Source organism: Lactuca serriola, chromosome 9 (assembly GCF_051521515.1).
Source record: "Lactuca serriola cultivar US96UC23 chromosome 9, Lser_US96UC23_V15, whole genome shotgun sequence".
In the NCBI taxonomy this organism is placed as follows: domain Eukaryota; kingdom Viridiplantae; phylum Streptophyta; class Magnoliopsida; order Asterales; family Asteraceae; genus Lactuca; species Lactuca serriola.
The window spans coordinates 42023799-42041856 of record NC_136416.1 but is presented as its reverse complement, the minus strand read 5'-3'; the positions used below and the strand labels follow the sequence as shown (position 1 = coordinate 42041856).

The 18058-nt window shown below is 36.0% G+C and overlaps 3 protein-coding genes across 9 annotated transcripts; 2 read left to right on the top strand and 1 right to left on the bottom strand.

Annotated features, from left to right (window-relative positions):
• The first annotated feature begins 4359 nt into the window (after positions 1 to 4359).
• LOC145075050 (Ubiquitin carboxyl-terminal hydrolase family protein) lies at positions 4360 to 6827 on the top strand. 3 transcript variants are annotated; one of them, XM_079021342.1, is made up of 2 exons: positions 4360 to 4474; positions 5251 to 6827. In XM_079021342.1, exon 2 carries the CDS (start codon positions 5529 to 5531, stop codon positions 6729 to 6731), a length of 1203 nt encoding a protein of 400 aa, XP_078877468.1. In that variant the 5' UTR covers positions 4360 to 4474; positions 5251 to 5528; the 3' UTR covers positions 6732 to 6827. The 3 variants fall into 3 exon arrangements, with proteins under 3 accessions (XP_078877468.1, XP_078877467.1, XP_078877466.1); XM_079021341.1 differs by lacking the exon at positions 4360 to 4474 and adding an exon at positions 4642 to 4921; XM_079021340.1 differs by lacking the exon at positions 4360 to 4474 and adding an exon at positions 4642 to 4934.
• A 3355-nt stretch (positions 6828 to 10182) lies between these two features.
• On the top strand, positions 10183 to 15020 carry LOC145072040 (uncharacterized). Of its 4 annotated transcripts, XR_013690899.1 has the most exons (4): positions 10183 to 12148; positions 12991 to 13785; positions 14198 to 14382; positions 14488 to 15020. XR_013690899.1 is itself a non-coding variant. In XM_079018405.1 (2 exons), the coding sequence occupies exon 1, from the start codon at positions 10618 to 10620 to the stop codon at positions 12136 to 12138; it is 1521 nt and encodes a 506-aa protein (XP_078874531.1). In that variant the 5' UTR covers positions 10183 to 10617; the 3' UTR covers positions 12139 to 12148; positions 14198 to 15020. The 4 variants fall into 4 exon arrangements, 1 of the variants encoding a protein (XP_078874531.1); XR_013690898.1 differs by having other exon boundaries at positions 14198 to 15020; XR_013690900.1 differs by lacking the exons at positions 14198 to 14382; positions 14488 to 15020 and adding an exon at positions 13862 to 13901.
• On the bottom strand, positions 12631 to 14419 carry LOC145072042 (NAD(P)-linked oxidoreductase superfamily protein). Of its 2 annotated transcripts, XM_079018407.1 has the most exons (8): positions 14279 to 14419; positions 14006 to 14056; positions 13857 to 13930; positions 13692 to 13779; positions 13417 to 13623; positions 13272 to 13343; positions 12950 to 13192; positions 12631 to 12855 (listed from the first exon to the last, which is right to left on the bottom strand). In XM_079018407.1, exons 1-8 carry the CDS (start codon positions 14417 to 14419, stop codon positions 12766 to 12768), a joined length of 966 nt encoding a protein of 321 aa, XP_078874533.1. In that variant the 3' UTR covers positions 12631 to 12765. The 2 variants fall into 2 exon arrangements, with proteins under 2 accessions (XP_078874533.1, XP_078874532.1); XM_079018406.1 differs by having other exon boundaries at positions 13857 to 14056.
• Positions 15021 to 18058: the final 3038 nt, after the last annotated feature.

The following is an 18058-nucleotide window of genomic DNA, read 5'->3' as shown; positions in this document are numbered from 1 at the left end:
ATTGTGGCCTTAGACCCGTTCCTACTGGAAGGAAACTCACCTCGTGAACTGGCTGCTGTGTGTATGGCTCTAGAAGCTAACTGCTGATGCTCCGGTATCTCCCCGGCTACAAATCCATAACACACTCAATCAAATGCTAATCACTGCACTGGGGTAAAATGACTCTTTTACCCTTGGTCAAAGTCAACTCTCCTGGTCAAAGTCAACCTACAGTTGACCTGACTCGCCAAGTTGGGCCGCCAACTCGCCGAGTCCCTATTCTCACTTCTCAACCCTACTCGCTGCTACTCGTCGAGTATGGCATCAACTCGACGAGTTCCCTTTCGAATCTAAACTCAGGTAATTTGCATCCGACTCGCCGAGTCGTATGAACAACTCGACGAGTTGTTCTTCGAGCTAAGAAGATTGCCTTCGACTCGCCGAGTCGTATGAGCAACTCACCGAGTCCCTCCATTACTGAGTCTGACCTTCAACTCGCTGAGTCCACTCTACTACTCACCGGTCCCCACTCGGCATCACTCAAAAAGGGAAAATCGGGGACTCGCCGAGTCGTTCTTCCGAATCGCCGAGTCGCTTGCATGCAGCAACTCTAAACTCGATTCTGCTTGAATCTAGTGTATAAAACTTATAGATCTGGGCTCCCTTAACTCGATTAGCACGTAAAGATTCTATCTTTACGTGCCCATATGCATCCATGAAGATAAAATGGCTCAAAAAGCATAATAAAGGCTAGATCTAGGGTTCTCATGCAAAGTGTCTTCAAAAAGGCAATAGATCCGGGCTCTACAACTCCTAAATGAACAGATCTAAGGATATCTCGACCTATTAAGGCATCCATACAACTATAGGGTTTGGAAAATACATCAAACTAGCCCTAGAAGTGTTCTAATGGAGGTTTAAAGCATAAAACAGAAGGAATCCGAAGAATACCTCAATGAACTCTGATTTTGCCCTTGGATCTTTGCTCTACACCTCTTCTCCTTGTTCCTTTCTTCTTCTTCCTCTTCAAGCCTTCAAAATCCATACAAAAACACTTAAATCACTCAAAGGATGGATTAGGGTTTCTCACAGCTCTCTGAGGGTGAAGGAGGCGAGTTCGGGGCACATAACATTGCTTAAATAGGGAGCAAACCGGGGATTTAGGGTTTCTTCCTGGCAGGCAGACTCGCCGAGTCCCGAATATGGACTCGCCGAGTCGCCGACTAACACGTGCACAAAATCCCGTCCTCCTCGGCGAGTCGGGCTATAGACTCGCCGAGTCCCTCTTGAAAACTTCTAATTAAATGCCATGGAAGCAACATACCAGAGACGAGTCGTTACAACTCGTAGGCGAATTTTATATATTTCATAGCTATTCTTTTAAATGAGATTGAGGGGGGCAAAGCATACAACAGCCCCCTAGTGTCTCCGCCCCTAGTGTCTCCGCCCCTGTAAGTAAAAACGCCCCAATACAAATGGAATAAACATGTATCCGAAAACAACAAAAAATAGAAAGCTACCTAGACATAGTTTTGCTTTACTAATTTGTACCCCGAGAGAATGGCCATGATTCCAAGAACAAAATAAAAAAGTCATGCTAATTGGCGTGGCTAAAGAGTCCGTAAATGCGTTGTCGGCCCCTTCCCTTAGGCCGTATGGTATACTAACCACGAGGCACTTCGTGGTTGAGGTGGCCACGAACCACGGACGTGCACACCGCTCCAGTGGTTCATGGTAGGTCGTGCTCGTAGTCATTCGTGTTCCACACAACGGATGTAAACGCCCAATCAAATCGAATCCCCATTTTGACCGTTGCTGCTAGCCGTTGAACGGCTAATTTGGTTAAAAAAAATTACCCACTTTATTTACCTATAAATACAACACCTTAACTTCTTAATTTTTACACCATTCTTTTCTTTCTTTATACACAAACTACACACAACATCTTCATAACCAAAAACCATGGATCCCAACCAAAACACCCCTCCAAACTACAGCAATCGCAAACCCGATAACGCTTTTGCGTTAGATACGACACCTCGCCAATTCCCGACTATGGAGTCACCTCAAGGCGGTTTTCTCAATCTACTTCAAAGTGGTTCCCCTATCCAACAATCACCACTTTTCCAACAACAATATCAACCTTTTCTGGCTTTCCAACAACAACAATTGCAACAACAATACCAACAATTTCAACAATTCCAACAACTACAACAACTCCAACAACAATCGTCACAACAACAACAACCACCAAGCTCACAACCACCACTTTCGCCGAATTTTGTTCCGGAAACACAACCTTCACCACCACCTCAACCAAAAAAGAAAAAAGGAAAAAAAAACGGCCCGACCCACTACCACCCAAGAAAGGGTCCCATGGACAAAAGAAGAAGAAGAAAAGTTAGCGGAGGCATGGGTGGCGGCTTCCGAAGATCCAATTGTAGGAGATAGCCAACCTTACGAAAGTTTTTGGGAAAAAGTCCGAGCCATTTTTTACGAGTTAATGGGAAGTGAAACTCAAAATGTCGATCAAATTACATCGAAATGGCGAGATATTCGACCAAAATGCACCGAGTTTGGAGGAATCTACAACAACCTCCTAAACATACGCAAAAGCGGCTCGAACGATTTTGATGTTTTCAAGGCAGCCATGGACCAATTTGAGAAAACAACGCCAACACGCAAAGCTTTTCCGTATATGAAACCGTGGCTAAAATTGAAAGACGCCCCAAAATGGAAAGAGAAAACGGAAGGAAGTTCCCAATCTTCCGGTTCAAAGCGTTCGAGAAACCCCGATGGAACTTCTCAACAATCGGACGGCCGAACACACATCGACATCAACGACGATCCGATAGATCTTGAAAACGACCAACCTCTTCGTCGGCCCGTTGGAAGAAATAAAGCAAAAAAAGCAGCGTCAACATCTTCGAATTCTAGTGTTATGGATATGTTTGGCGATAAATTTGATCGATATGTGCAACTTCAAGAAACGAAGGCCGAGGTGATGACTCGGATGACACAAAAAATGATCAAAGCACAGACATCATTTCAAGAGGCACAAGAGACACTCCAAACAAAAACCGATATGGAAATCTTAAAAATGAAAGCGGACGACTTTAAGGGCGAAGACTTGGAACTTTTCCAAGCAATGAAAGAGTCAGTTCGAGTCCGGCGTAGGCGTAGGGGGTAGTTTATTTTATTTATGGTTGGAATTTTTAGTTTTTTTTAATGTTTTTTTTTTATTTTTTTTAATTTAACTAATGTAATTTTTATTTTGATTGTTATTTTTATCTTTTTTTAATTTCAATTAATGTAGTTTTTATTTAATGTAATTTGGTATTTTAATTTAATGGAAAACTAGTATTAAAAAAATGATTTTAATGTATTTTTGAATTAAATTTAAATAAAAAAATGAGGTGGAGTGGTGTGTTTAGTGATAAGTATCCCATGTTAGTGGTAGTAAAATGTGGTGTTGATGTGGCACCCACCACATATGTGGTATGTGGTGAGTATAACGGATGGTCTTATTCTATTTGTCATCGGCACAATTGATGATGTTGTTTACATCAATAGGTATGTCATGATCTCCATTTGTAAATTGGGATGTTATTGTTTGTTTATTAGAATTGTAAAATGATCACAATTTAACTATCTAAGACAACAAACTTGATCACCAACGGAAAATAAAAGTAATCTCCAAGCCAGTAATCCTATATACAATGATGATAAGATCCTTATTGGCAATTCATACATGTTTTACAAAAATAACAAATTATAGTAAAAAGTAATATATATATATATATATATATATATATATATATATATATATATATATATATATATATATAGAGAGAGAGAGAGAGAGAGAGAAAAAAAAAATTAGGTTCAAATGTTTTCACTATCTATTGTGTGTATGTATGATTGATTATGGACCAATCATTTTAGTTATTTTAAGAAAGTAATTAATGCATATTAAATGCTGAAGATGTAATTAATATTCATTATATCTTCAACATGTAATATGCATTAATTACTTTGTTAAAATAACTAAAATGATTGGTCCAGAATCAGTCATACATGCACACAATATAGATAGTGAAAACAAAATAACCTAACCATATATATATATATATATATATATATATATATATATATATATATATATATATATATATATATATATATATATATGTTAGAGAAAATTGTTTCATTAGATATTTACCGATCACCATGTTTGTTACTAGCCATGTTGATGAAATCAAGGAACGGAAAAACCAAACGGGAGCCTTATAATCCTAAGGATCTTTTTTGTCATGTCTTCATAACTCCAACTTTAAAGGATTCCTACCACATTATATCATGACTCCAACTTCAAAGGATTCCTACGACATTATACCACGATTCCAACTTCAAAGGATTCCTACGACGTTATACCATGTTGTGTGATTCCAATTCTGATTTCGATTCTGGTTCTGATTTTGATTCTCCACATCGGGTATGTTTGTTGGCTTTGATGATGATTTTTGTGAAATACGATACAAACACGGTGAAAAAAAAAAGACTTCTAACAAGTTTGATTAGAGAATAAGATTTTTGTTATTATTAATTTTTTTTTTGGGTTTTTTTGGTATATCGGTTTAAGGTTTAAATTTGAAGGGTTAAAAGCATATGACAATTGACTTACCCACGGCTCCTTCATACTCATTGAATGGTAAATTGTTGTGGGCAATGAGAGTTAGGGCCAAATTTTTTATCTTTGCTCACTTGGGTAGGCACTAGGCAGGTAGGTAGCCATCGGAGGCGGGAAAAGATAAATCAGAAAACCAATTGGGAAGACACGGATTAGAGAAATAAAAACTATCGAAATAAATCTTCATTCATGGAAGGCCGAAAATCTTAAACAAACAGATCAAATGGTTTCCGCCAACCAATTAATTTTCTAGTAAGAACTCCAAGTAAGCATTTCAATTCTCATGCTTCAGTGCTTATATTTCGATTTATAATTGGTTTTCCTACTTCTCAAAGTGACTTTTAGCATCCTGGGTTATGCACATAAGCTGTTTGATGAAATTCCTGTTAGAACTTTGTATGGCAATGAAATCGGTGTGACCAAACGAGTGCCTCAGGACCATGACAAAATGTGATTGTTTAAAAGATTCTAAATAAAAAAGAACCGTGAGGAAACTCTTGTTATATAATTGGAGTTCTTCTCTTCATGTATTTAGTTAATTTTCTATGTTTCTTCATATTTAAAACATCAACTTTTTGCAGGAATCAGCATATTACTCTACGCAAGTTTAGCTTCTTAACAAAACGAATGTATCTTCACGATGGAAAGTGGTTTTACTCTATGCAAGTTTGATCGATTCTTCTCCTTTTCCTCACTGGGCTACTTCTACTTTTTTGGCAATGAAAACCGGCATTAATCGTTAAAATTTAGCCACTGGTTTTATGTTTGTCAGGTGAAGAAAACCAACATTTTCTCTTTGCAATCGTTGTGCACACCAACTGTTCGACATATTGCTTCATAGACTGTTTCTTCACCAAATATGAGAAGAAGTTCAATCTTACCATTGTTACGTCTACACCAACCCTTAACATCTTCCCTATACGACAAAATCTGGGACAATTCCTCTTTCAACAAATCAAGTTTTATGTGGATTCAAATCATGCACAAAACCTGTGGAGGAAGAAGACCAAAAAAGAAAATCTACCACAGAGTCCATGAACTAGACAAAGCCATGGACCTCCAAAAGAAACCCAATGTCATCCTAAAGCTCAAATCAATCATCCAATCACAAAAGAACCAATCTTTACTTCTCAGAGACCTCGAAAAAGAAGTGGGATTTATTCAAAAATGGAATTTCATAGCTGTTATTGAAAAATACCCATTAATATTCCACGTCAGCAGTGGTCACAAAACACCACCTGCAGTCTCACTTACCAAAAAAGCTGAAAAGATTGCTTCTGAAGAATCTCTAGCCAATGAACTCATGGAACCCATTTTAGTCAACAATTTGAAGAAACTATTAATGTTGTCAGTTGATTGTAGGTTGCCACTTGAATCCATTGATTTAATTCAACCCGAATTCGGTTTACCTTCTGATTTCAAGAAATCTTTAATCCCAAAATTTCCCGAATTTTTCTCTGTAAAAGAAGTACGCGGGATTCCCCATCTTGAACTTGAAACATGGGATTCCTCCCTTGCGATAACTGCCCGAGAGGAAAGATTGATCCAAGATAGAATTTCGGGCAGTTCCGGGCAGCTGAAACGGGCACGAATTTCAAAAGATGGAAACTTTCATGGCCCTTTTGCTTTTCATTTAAAATTCCCAATTGGGTTTCGACCAAACATGAGTTATCTTCAAGAACTTGAAAAATGGCAAAAGATGGATTTTCCTTCTCCTTATTTGAATGCAAAAAGATTTGAAGTTTCTGATCCTAAAGCTCGGAAGAGGGTGGTTGGAGTTCTTCATGAGGTTCTTAGTTTGACTATGGAGAAAAGGTTGACTTCTGCACAGCTGGAAGCGTTTCATTCAGAATTGAGATTGCCTGCTAGATTGTTGCTTTGTTTAATTAAGCATCATGGTTTGTTTTACATTACTAATAAAGGTGCAAAGAGTAGTGTTTTTCTTAAAGAAGGTTATGAAGGGTCAAGATTGGTTGATAAATGTCCCCTTTTGATGTTTAGGGATAAGTTTGTAGCACTCAGTGGGAGGAGAGATGTTGAACATTCATCATGTGTTGTATGAACATCTTTAGAAAATCTATATGTGACATTTGTATGAAAGTTATTTGATACATGTTTGACTTTTTAATATATGTATCCATGTGATAGATACTATACATATTTGTATGTTCATAGAGCTCGATATATTATAATTTATATCATGGCATTTTATTTATTTAAGCTAATATTGACAATGGGTACATTAGTACAAAATGTATGTGTATAAAGGAATAGTGAAATATGCAAATTTTAATGATAACATTGATAAAATTTAGCATATTGGTATAAACATTTGAAACAGAAAGCAGACTTGCACAAAATCGGGGCTAGGCCTGTGATGGCTACTATGGGCCTATGGATATAAATTTGGCTTTGCAAAAACAGGTCCAGCTTGAACCTATAAAAATCATGCAACTGGTCTAAAAGTCTAAAACAGGGTTTAGAAAAAACTGTTACGAAAAGGAACCAAATAAACCCTATTGTTTCATCCCTAACTATAACAAGATGTCCAAATTATCCTTAAAATATTTCTTTCAGTGTTCTATTAATGAAATTTATTTTAGAAAATATTTTCGTCCGCCCCACCACCTGAACTTTTCCCTTACTTTTCCTAACATGGTCTAACCAATAATATCTTCATGGTTCTCCTCTCTCTTGTTCGAGCTACTATCACCATCCTCCATCTCGTTCTCCTTTCTCTCACCGGAAAACACAATATTCGAAAATGGCACCATTGGAAAGCACAATCTCTCTCTCTCTCTCTCTCTCACACACACACACACACAACCTTCCATCACCACAACCTTCATGTCGCCGCCACGGCGCCACTGCACCCGTTGATCTCTATCACTACACCACAAGGATTCTGAAACTACACAAGCCCTCCATAACCACAACCCTCATCATCCACCCCTATCTCTTGAATCAAACTCGCTACTACGAGGGCATCACCAATACCGCCAAACAACTACTAATAGAACGTCTTACATCCGTCTTTGTTTTCGCGGAATTGTATTAAAAAATCTAAGACTCTCTTCTCAACGTTCAAATATTTGATTGCTCACCACCGCCGGCGCCACCAATAGCAAACTAAAGAAGAGTAGCAAACTAAATAATGTAAAAGTGTGTTTAGTTGTGGAAAAATTTTTAGTTTTCCATGAAAATTTTCAAATGAAAATGAAAATTTTGAAAACGCGTTTGGTTGTTTTAGTTTTCAAAAAAAATCCAAGAAAATGAAAATTTTCTGTTTTTCAAATTGTATGTAAATTATAAAAGTGATTTTTATAATTTTCTATATTTTTTTAAAATTTCTAAAACAGAAAATGAAAACTCAACTGATATCAACCAAATGTGTTTTCTAAAATTTTCATTAAAACTAAAAATGAAAACTTAACTCTATTTTCTAAAAACGGTTTTTAGATAAACGAAAATAAATTTTCATAACTAAACGCACCCTAACGCCTTGTTCCCGAGTTTTTTTGTAAATTCAATAAAGGACACAGAAGAAAAATATTGACAGAAAGAAATGGAGGGGAAGGGAAAAAAAATTATTCCGTATTCCCAAGTTCGGAAGAAATGAAAGGAAAATTTTAAGTTTTTGTGTTCTCGAGTTCAGAGGGAAAAGAAAATAACTTAAAGTTTTTTCTTTCCCTCACTTTCTTCATAAATACGCCCAAATTGGAAGGAAATTATGGCTTCAAAATCCTTTCATTCCCCTCACTTTCCTTCCATTAATGAAAATCGGGAACACGAATTTCCTTCAACATCCCTCACTTTCTCTCCATTTCCATCAATATCCCTCCTTCAGTAGAACTCGGGAACAAGACGTAAGAGTTTCTATTTATGGCTTTGCTTGGCTAGAGAATATGGTAGGTTGGGTGGCATTGGAACCAGAGGTGTTGATCACCCTTTTTCCATGTTCAATTTCACTTGGGTTGCATCGAGTTTTCATTAATTGTGCTTGCATTTTCACGGGAGATATGTAAAGTATATAAAACCATAGATCATTTGACAAGTTAAAAATATTTTAAGATATAAGGTAAATCAACATCCTTGTATGTATTGTAATCTTGTAGATATTGTTTAGGGTTAATGACCTAGAACAATAAAGAACTTTGGTCTTTGTCCACATGTAGGTAATTACGTTTTTTTCGTTCACATTTGACCATTGAACTTGTTTGACCTGTTCAAAATAAGATAATATTACTCTATTATGAACGGGCCAAATAAGTTTGTTGGTCAAATGTGCACGAAAAAAATATGCTTACCTAAATATGGACAAAAACCAAAGTCTCTTATCCATTTTGGTAATATTGGACAAGAACCGTCGTAGGGACTGTGCCTCCGACAATCAATGAATAATTAGGTTACCCAGTTCAGTCTCGGCTAGTCATGGGCTAGGCTGTTGCTAGGTCTTTAAAACACATACAGTCTAGCCCCTTAAGCGTATACAACTTAATCTCTAACTAGTTGGGCCTAAACTGGGTTGGCCTAATACCTAACCATTTCCTCATACACAAAGACCGAACAACCTAATTTCATGTCACATCATCAATAGGTCTTATGACTAGTTGCACTTAACATAAAGAACCCAATATTACAAAAATGGATAAAGAACTTTGATTTTTTCCATATTTATATATCCATGTTTTTTCGTACATATTTGACCGGTAAATTTGTTTGACATATTCATGATAGGGTAATGTTACCGTTAATTACTAGTCATATTACATTATCTACCCTAATAAATAAAGATAATTTTGCAAATGTCAACTTCTTATTGAATTTGACACATGTCATTTTCTTATAATTTTAAAATTATTTTTTTTCCACTTGTTATTTTTATATTTTTTTTTTCATTTTTTATTCAATTTCACTATTAAATGCCACCTTATAGTAATTAATGTCAATTAATGTATATAGTAAACCTTTCATTTGTGAATTTTTATTTCTATTAATATATTAATAAATTCCATTTGTGAATTTATATTAATTAGTTTTATTATTATAGAATAATTAAGACAAATTACGTAAATGGTCCTTGTGGTTTATTCTATTTATTGTATTTATTTGAAAGTTTACTTTAAAAAATACTTAATTTTTACACTTTCATATTCAACACTATTATTTAAAACATGATAATAATTTTTTATTATATTTATTCATCATTTAGTTTATATTTATTTCAAAATTTTACTTTAGAAAATACTTAATATCTACATCTTATATTTTACTTTTTTAATCAACCGGTGTAATACACGGGACTCACACCTAGTTTTGAATAAGATCAAACAAGTTCAATGATCAAATATAAATACTTTATGCGAACAAAAACCAAAGTTCTTTAACTTTCGTAGTTTTGATATTTTTGATATTTTTGCGTTATCCTCAACTTCAACATTTAAGATCCTCAACTTCAACTTTATATACAAAACACGTTTCCTTCATGTACCATTTTGATATTTTTGCGTTATCCTTTTTTATCAGTCGCTTTAACGTTATAATACGCCGTACCTTCTCTCCCGGTAACCGGTCATCCCACCACGTCGTCTTCTTCCGACTCTTTTCCTCTTTCCCTCTCTCCCTTTTTCACAAACCGCGAATCCTTCTTTCTTCTTTCATAGATTCCTCCGCCTCCAAGAATTCTACATGTCTTTTGCAGATAAGAGAGAATCAAAGTAAATAGATAACAATGAAGAAGAACTATCCTTGAGTAAATCGAATTCCCCCCTGTAGTAATCCATTAACAATGATATGTTATCATCCCCATTTTACGCTTCAATTTCTTCTATTTTTACTCAGTTCTTCCAATAACCCTCGCCTAACCCTCATCGGTGCTAATCACACCTCCGCCCGTTTCTGCTCCCGTTAGTCTCATCCATACCCGACTGAATTCAATCTCTCTCTCCATGGGGACTTCCACCGGAAAACGCGGCTTCCTCCGAAACATTGTGGTTCGATTTTTCTTATTCTCGCTTCTCGTCTTCGGCATTCGGTTTGCTTATGTTATCGTTATCCATGGCGAATCGTGCGATATCGGCGATGAATTCTGCTTTTTCTCCTCGTCAAATTTGTTTGAAAATCAAAAACTCGTCACTACTGCCGGTGTCGGACATGCATCTTCTTCCTCGGTTATCCTCCATCCCGCTGCTGCTTCGACGCCAGAGTTTCAGAAACGTGTGATGTTTTATATCACCGTGTTCCAGGATCTCATAGTTGACGGATTTCTTTTCACAAAGTCTAAGGCTCTGTGCGTTGAAACGCCTATCGGTGACGACGTTTACGCTTTGAAAGAGATTGGCGTCGACGACGCAGTCGGGATATACAAGAAAGCGGTGAAGCCGCTGGTAATTAACGGGCTAGGGTTCCGGCAGCCGTTTCACGACAACACGTTTGATTTTATATTCTCCGGCGCCGGTGGGTTTGACAGATCGGAAAAGGCAGCGGAATTCGCCGAAGAAGTTCAACGTACACTTAAACCCGAAGGGTATTTCATTGTTCATACAGCATCTAAAGATACGTACAGTTTCAATTCGTTTATTGGTTTATTCAATTGTTGTAAATTCATACGTTCACGTCATATCGATGGATTCGATTCCGATATGCCTGAAATACACGAAATCGTGATGCAGAAAGTGAACGATATCAAAATCAGGAGAAAAACCGATCAAAATCCAAACAACAAATGCTCTGTTCCAGGCTATAAACAAGATTTAGTCAAGAGAGCCGAGCCTTTGATTCCAAAAGAACCATTGAAACCATGGCTGACACTAAAGAGAAACATCCAGAATGTGAAGTATCTCCCTTCCATGGTGGACATCACCTTCAAGCAAAGGTACATCTACATAGACGTTGGTTCTCGCAGCTATGGTTCCAGCATTGCCAGTTGGTTCAAGAAACAGTATCCAAAGCAAAACAAGACATTCGAAATATACGCCATTGAAGCAGATAAGCACTTTCACGATCAATACAAATCAAAAAAAGGCGTCACCTTGTTGCCATACGCTGCATGGATTAAAAACGAGAGTCTAACCTTTGAAATCAACCAAACTCCAGGCGATGAAAACGTTGAAAAAGGTAGAGGCATGGGTCGGATTCAGCCAGTTGAGTCAGGTGGTGGGATTGTGGGGTCAATCGATGAGATCCAAGGATTTGATTTTGCAGAGTGGTTGAAGAATACAGTGACAGAAAAAGATTTTGTGGTGATGAAGATGGATATTGAAGGGACAGAATTTGATTTGATCCCAAGGTTAATTGAAACTGGTGCTATTTGTCTAATCGATGAGGTTTTTCTTGAATGCCATTACAATCGGTGGCAGAAATGTTGCCCTGGTGTGAGAAGCCCAAAGTATCAAAAAACTTATGGACAATGCTTGGATCTGTTCAAATCCTTGAGACAACGTGGTGTTCTTGTTCATCAATGGTGGTGATTGGTGACTGGTAATTTCATATACTTTACTCTTTTTTTTTTCTTGTTACTATACATGAAAATATGAAATGTTGTACGTGTAGATCTTTTTCCTCCTCATTTAGATTTGCCTTGTAAGAATGCACGTTTTATTTGATCATATTATGTTTATATCTTGATAGTTATGATATGATTCTTGATTTTTCACTGATTATGGGCAAGGTTTAACAAAGATTTTGTAGGGGATTTGGAATGACCTACATGATTAAATGAATATGATGTTTGTCTTAAAGAATGTAGGTATAGCTGTAGATGTTCTGGAATGGTCCCATGTATTATTTATGATCAACTTAGCCACAAAATTCAAAAGTGGCATATGCTTAATGCTTTATATGGTTTTTAGTTGGGAAAGCTAAAGCAAAAGTCATGCAACTAGGGCGTTTTGCATCTTGTGATTGTCTTTCAAGTTAATTTAGCTACGTGTGTATACGTATTCCATACACATACCATACAATTTGTTGATCAACTTTTATTATGTAATAACTAATATAACAAGCAACTAAAATATATTACAACTCACAAACATACTATTATGTCTATATATTATATTACATTCAAGATTTTATCACATCACATCATGGAATATGGATTAGTCTTCATGATCCCATACATCTGCTACACTCCGAAATGGTCCATCGTTCTTGTTCACAAACAAATCTTCACCATGCAATACTCGCTTCTGCTTATAATTTCATAATAATTTTATAATAATATCACTATCAAAATCAAAGGAAAAAAAAAAAAAAAGTAAATCACTACTTCACTACACAAACCTGATCCGAGATGCTGCTAAGAACATTGAAATCCTGTTCAGGAATTGCCCAATCGAAGACCTGCATGTTTTCCTTGATCCTATCTGCGTTCGTTGATTTTGGTATCACACTTGTTCCTCTTTGAATCGCCCATCTCACAAGTACTTGCCCTGGGCTCTTATTTAACTTCCCAGCTATCTTCTCCACCGTTGGATCATGGATCAGATCTCGCCCGTTGTCTTGTGAACCCAATGGGGAGTATGACTACAACATATCATGAAATGAGATATTGCTGATGATTGAAAAGAGTAAAATAATGAAGAAAGGTCGTTTATGTTGTTACAGTGACATGGATTCCATTCTTTTTGCATGCTTCCAGCATTTTGTCATTCCTCCATCCTGGATGCATCTCCATCTAAAAGATTTGAAGAAAGTTGAAGCTCAGAAGATGAATGAAGAACTCTGAAATGAGATGAGATGATGGAAACCTGGCACACGGAAGGCATTGTTTGTGCAAATCCAGTTAATTTGTTGAGTTTTTTTAACGTGAAATTGCTGATTCCGATGTCTCGAACAAGGTTTTGTGTTTTTAGCTTCTCCATTTCTCTCCAAACACCTTCCATGTCGAAGTTCAAGACATCTCCTGCTTTGGGAGGCCTACTGGCTCCTTCTTTAAGACGAAATGGCCAATGGATCTGTAAAAAGTATTATTAACAAAATTCATGGAATAGAATTTGAATATGAAAAGAATAACGAAGTTTACCAGATAAAGATCAAGGTAGTCGAACTGAAGCTCTTGAAGTGTGTTCAACAATGCTGGACGAACCCTTTCCGGAGACAAATCATGACACCTGAATGTATGTATGTTAAAGGAAACTCTATATTCTTATCAATTTATCATCAAATTTACTAAAATTTCATTGTGTACCATAGCTTGGATGTGATGAACAGATCCTTCCTCTCGATTCCTGCATCTATGGCTGCCTTGAGACCATGCCCTACCTGAAAATAGGTTTCAAAATGTTTGTTATTATAATTAACAAGGAAAAACGAATGTAAAGTGTATGATTTGAATACCTCGTCGTGAACGCCATACTCCCATGCTGTATCAATGTGTCGATAACCAGCCTGCAATTAAATTTACAATAAGAACAACAACCATTGCATCAACTTTGAGAGCTCCAGAATGCGTTAATCTGATCAGTTTCATCAAATTTTATTTGTTTTTTTGCAAAATTAAAGTGACCTAAACTTGAGATCTGATTTCAGTCGTGTAAGAATCGAGTTCAGATCACGTATGGAAGAAACAGGACATGATTGGAAATAAGGATGAAGGATGATCGATGTGACCTCGAGAATAGCGGTGGCGACGGAATCGGAAGCTTGGGAACCCGATCTCCATGTCCCTAATCCAACGGCGGGAATTCTGTGTCCACTCAACAGTACAAACGATTGTACATCTTCCTTTGCTCTCAATGTTGATTGCGCCATGGATTCTTCAATACTGAGAAACTCAAATTAAACCATTTCCCTCACGATTGCTTGCTTTATTCATATAGGGACTGAAGAACGAGTGGGATGATGAAAATCGAAAGGAAGATTTAACACGTAGCTCGTTGTTTTCAGTGTCAGCAACATTGCCGGATTTTCCTGTTCTCGCCACGTTGTGGTTTTTGATCCTTTTCCTCCATGGATGTTCATTGCTGGCACATACGTGGCGGATTTCCTTTTTCAGGGAAAAAAAATGATGCCATCTTGGCTCTTTATCCAAGTCATTTTTTTTTTTTTTAACTGAAGCTGTAAAGCAAATCTAAGTTATGTAGAATGGTTTGAGGTAGGGATGTTATTCGGGTCAGAACCGAACCGAACCGACCCGAACCCGAATAAACCGAAAACCGAATAAGGGTAATTGTATGAACCGAAAACCGAACCAAATAAGTAATATGGGTTCGGTTCGGTTCGGTTCGGTTCGGGTATTATTCGGTTCGGTTCCGTTCCGACCCGAATAACCCAAATAACATGTACAAGATGATTAAGGACCCGAATAACCCAAATAACATTTACAATGTGATTATAAATATTGTATTTTGTATGACTTTTATAGCTTATGATAAACACGAATAACACAGATTAACTATTCTTGATATATAAAATGTAAAATCCAACCACCACAATCTTAAGATACAGTTATTAAGCAACATATTAAACACTAAACATTAAACATCCAAAACACCTAAAAAAACTATCTATAAGTATATAAGTTAAACATTAAACATTATGTGAGTATTTTGGGTAACGATTGATATAACATAAGACCGAATAAGCAATCGTGCAGATAGAAAAAAATGTGACTTTTCATATTCGGTTCGGTCCATTTGGACCGAATAAGCCCTTATTCGGGTAACCCGGACCGAATAACCCGAAAACCGAATAAGTCTTATTTAATTACCCGAAAATCGAATCGAATTGCTTATTCGGATATAATTCGGTTCGGTTCGGGTTTTCGGGCCAAATTCTCATCCCTAGTTTGAGGTAATATTTGTTGTTCGTTTTAATTTTTTAAAATTTGGATTATCATTATTATTTGTTTTTTTTTTCTTTTCCCGAATTTATCTGGTATCATATCTGAATTGACTTGGTAGATGTTTGAAAGTGTTTTTTAAAATGACTTATTAGTTTTTTAAAAAGCCAATAAATTAAAAAAAGTGTTTCGCAACACTAACTTTATTGGCAAAAAAATGATTTTTCCAAAAAGTTAAGAATTACTGGTTTTTCCAAAAAATTAATAAGCATTTTGAGAAGCAATCTTAAATGCTCTTTATATATCATATATAATATTTATTTCCAAAAAACCAAGAATTTCTGACTCTAACTCATCCTCCCTGGTTCAAAGATTTGACAATCGCAACAATCACTACTGCATCACCTTTACCTTCGGCCACCGCTTACAACCATCACCGTTGCCATAGACACCAAATCAAACCTGAGATCAAACAAAAATTAAACCTCAAAACCGAACTTAAATCAAAGATCAAAACCAAACCAAAATAAAACGTGAAATCAAAACTCATAACCAAACCAAAATCATCGAAACCAAACTTGATAATCAAATCTAAGTGTGTGGCATGAGGCTGTAGATGATAGCGGAGGATCTGGTGTGGGAGAACGTCGGTTACAAGATACATCAATTTATCACTTTCCCTTTATATCCTTTCATTTCTCTCCTTAAGTAGAACTCGGGAATAAGGCGTAAGATAATGCACCAAGATACATCATGTTTACTTATACTTGTTTTTGTTTACTTGTAAGTCATTACATTTCAAATGGCTTAATATCTCAAGCATTATACTTTTGTCATGTGTCTCTCGTGTTCCGCCTAGGACGTAGAGTAGATGAGTACACATTAATTAAAAACAATCACAAAGTTCTCAAAAAATGGTTTGAAAACCCAATTCATATGTTCCATTAACAGTGATAATGCATTCATCAAACCAAATGACATCATTAAAATTCAAAATATAAACATCTCGTACAAAATGCCATTTATCATTGTTATATTTTTTTTCACCCAAAAACTTATTACTTCTGAAGCACATTCCTTTTACTTATGTGACAACGATCACATATGCTAAGTTGGAATGGTATCCCTTAGTTAAATACTTGTGTGCCTTCAATATAGATATTACACCCATCTTCACTCTCTTCTTTATAAATTAAATCCGGGTCACTTAATGTTCATTTAAAGTGCCACCTTTCACGACATCTGGATTCTTAATTCCCTATAAATTTTCAAATATGAAAATACAAAATCAGTTCATTACCTATTTTACTTACCTCGTCTAGAAGTTATCAAATCACAACATGACATAATCCACATATATTTCTCATCTATTGTGATAGACTTCTATCGTATAAGGAGGAATTTTCAGTAATCACACTAAAGGATTCCATATTAGTTTAAATGCACTCCATCACATGCCACAAAGCAAAAAACATTCATCCCAATTCAAAGCCCATATGCCTTGACAGAAATGTTCCCAATAATCGGCTTGTGTTTTCTAGAAAAACTCTTACATGTCATACCTACTATGGTACGTGCTGTGGAATTATTCATGTAGATTATGCAATAAATTTTAAAATACTAAACTCATTATTTCGAAATAGTATTGGCAATCGTACAAGATAACATATGGCAAACATATAATGGCACATGGTTATACCATATCACCTTATATCAAAGGGTATCTCTACTTTAAATTATTTAGACCATTATTCTTCTTTTAAATGTAGGTTGCCTATATTTACAATTTGCTTGTTTAGATGCTACTCTAGTAGATTTTCACTAAGACCAGAGGAGATGTAGTTGCATTAATGATGGTGAAAGATTGACAGTCGAGTCCTAGTAGTAGCAGTAGAGTTACAACAACGTAGTTGATTCATAGTGCCATTGGTGGAAGATATGGGTGCCATAGTAAGGTATTTTTTTAATTTAAATTTATGTTGATTAGTGGTGTTATTAATATACTTATTTTGTGTTTTCAAATTTTTAGGTTCAATGGGAAAGTTTTGACCCGTACATCATGTGTATCCTATATTTGTTCTATGTTGCTCGCGATGTTCAGAAAAACGGGAGGTGTATGTTTGAGTGTTTCCGGGAATGCAAATTTAAATATACAAACTCAAAACAAATGAAGAAAAAATAACATAAACCATTAAGCATATGTATGTCGATGGGATTTTAAGATCTTGTAGTGTAACTTTCTTAAAAGAGAGCTCCAATTATGATATAATGTTTCTTTGAATTTTATACTGAAATATTACAATAATTTTAGAAAGAATTTTAAATTTAGCCATCTTCTCTAATGACTTCTTAGTTCTAACTTAATAACCAAAAATTAATTTTTTTTTTTACAAAAATAGTCACCGAAACCGTAGATGGGACGGGACTACCTTATATGGGACTTCGTCACATCGTCTTCGGTTTCATCATAGGTGGCAAACAACATTCAGTTTTGTCTCCTCATCTGTGGTTTCGTCACCTCTTCTTCGGTTTCATATTCCAATAAAAAAAATCATTTTTAGTTGAAATCGTAGATGAGGCTAATTTATGGTTTCCTTTCCACTCATCTT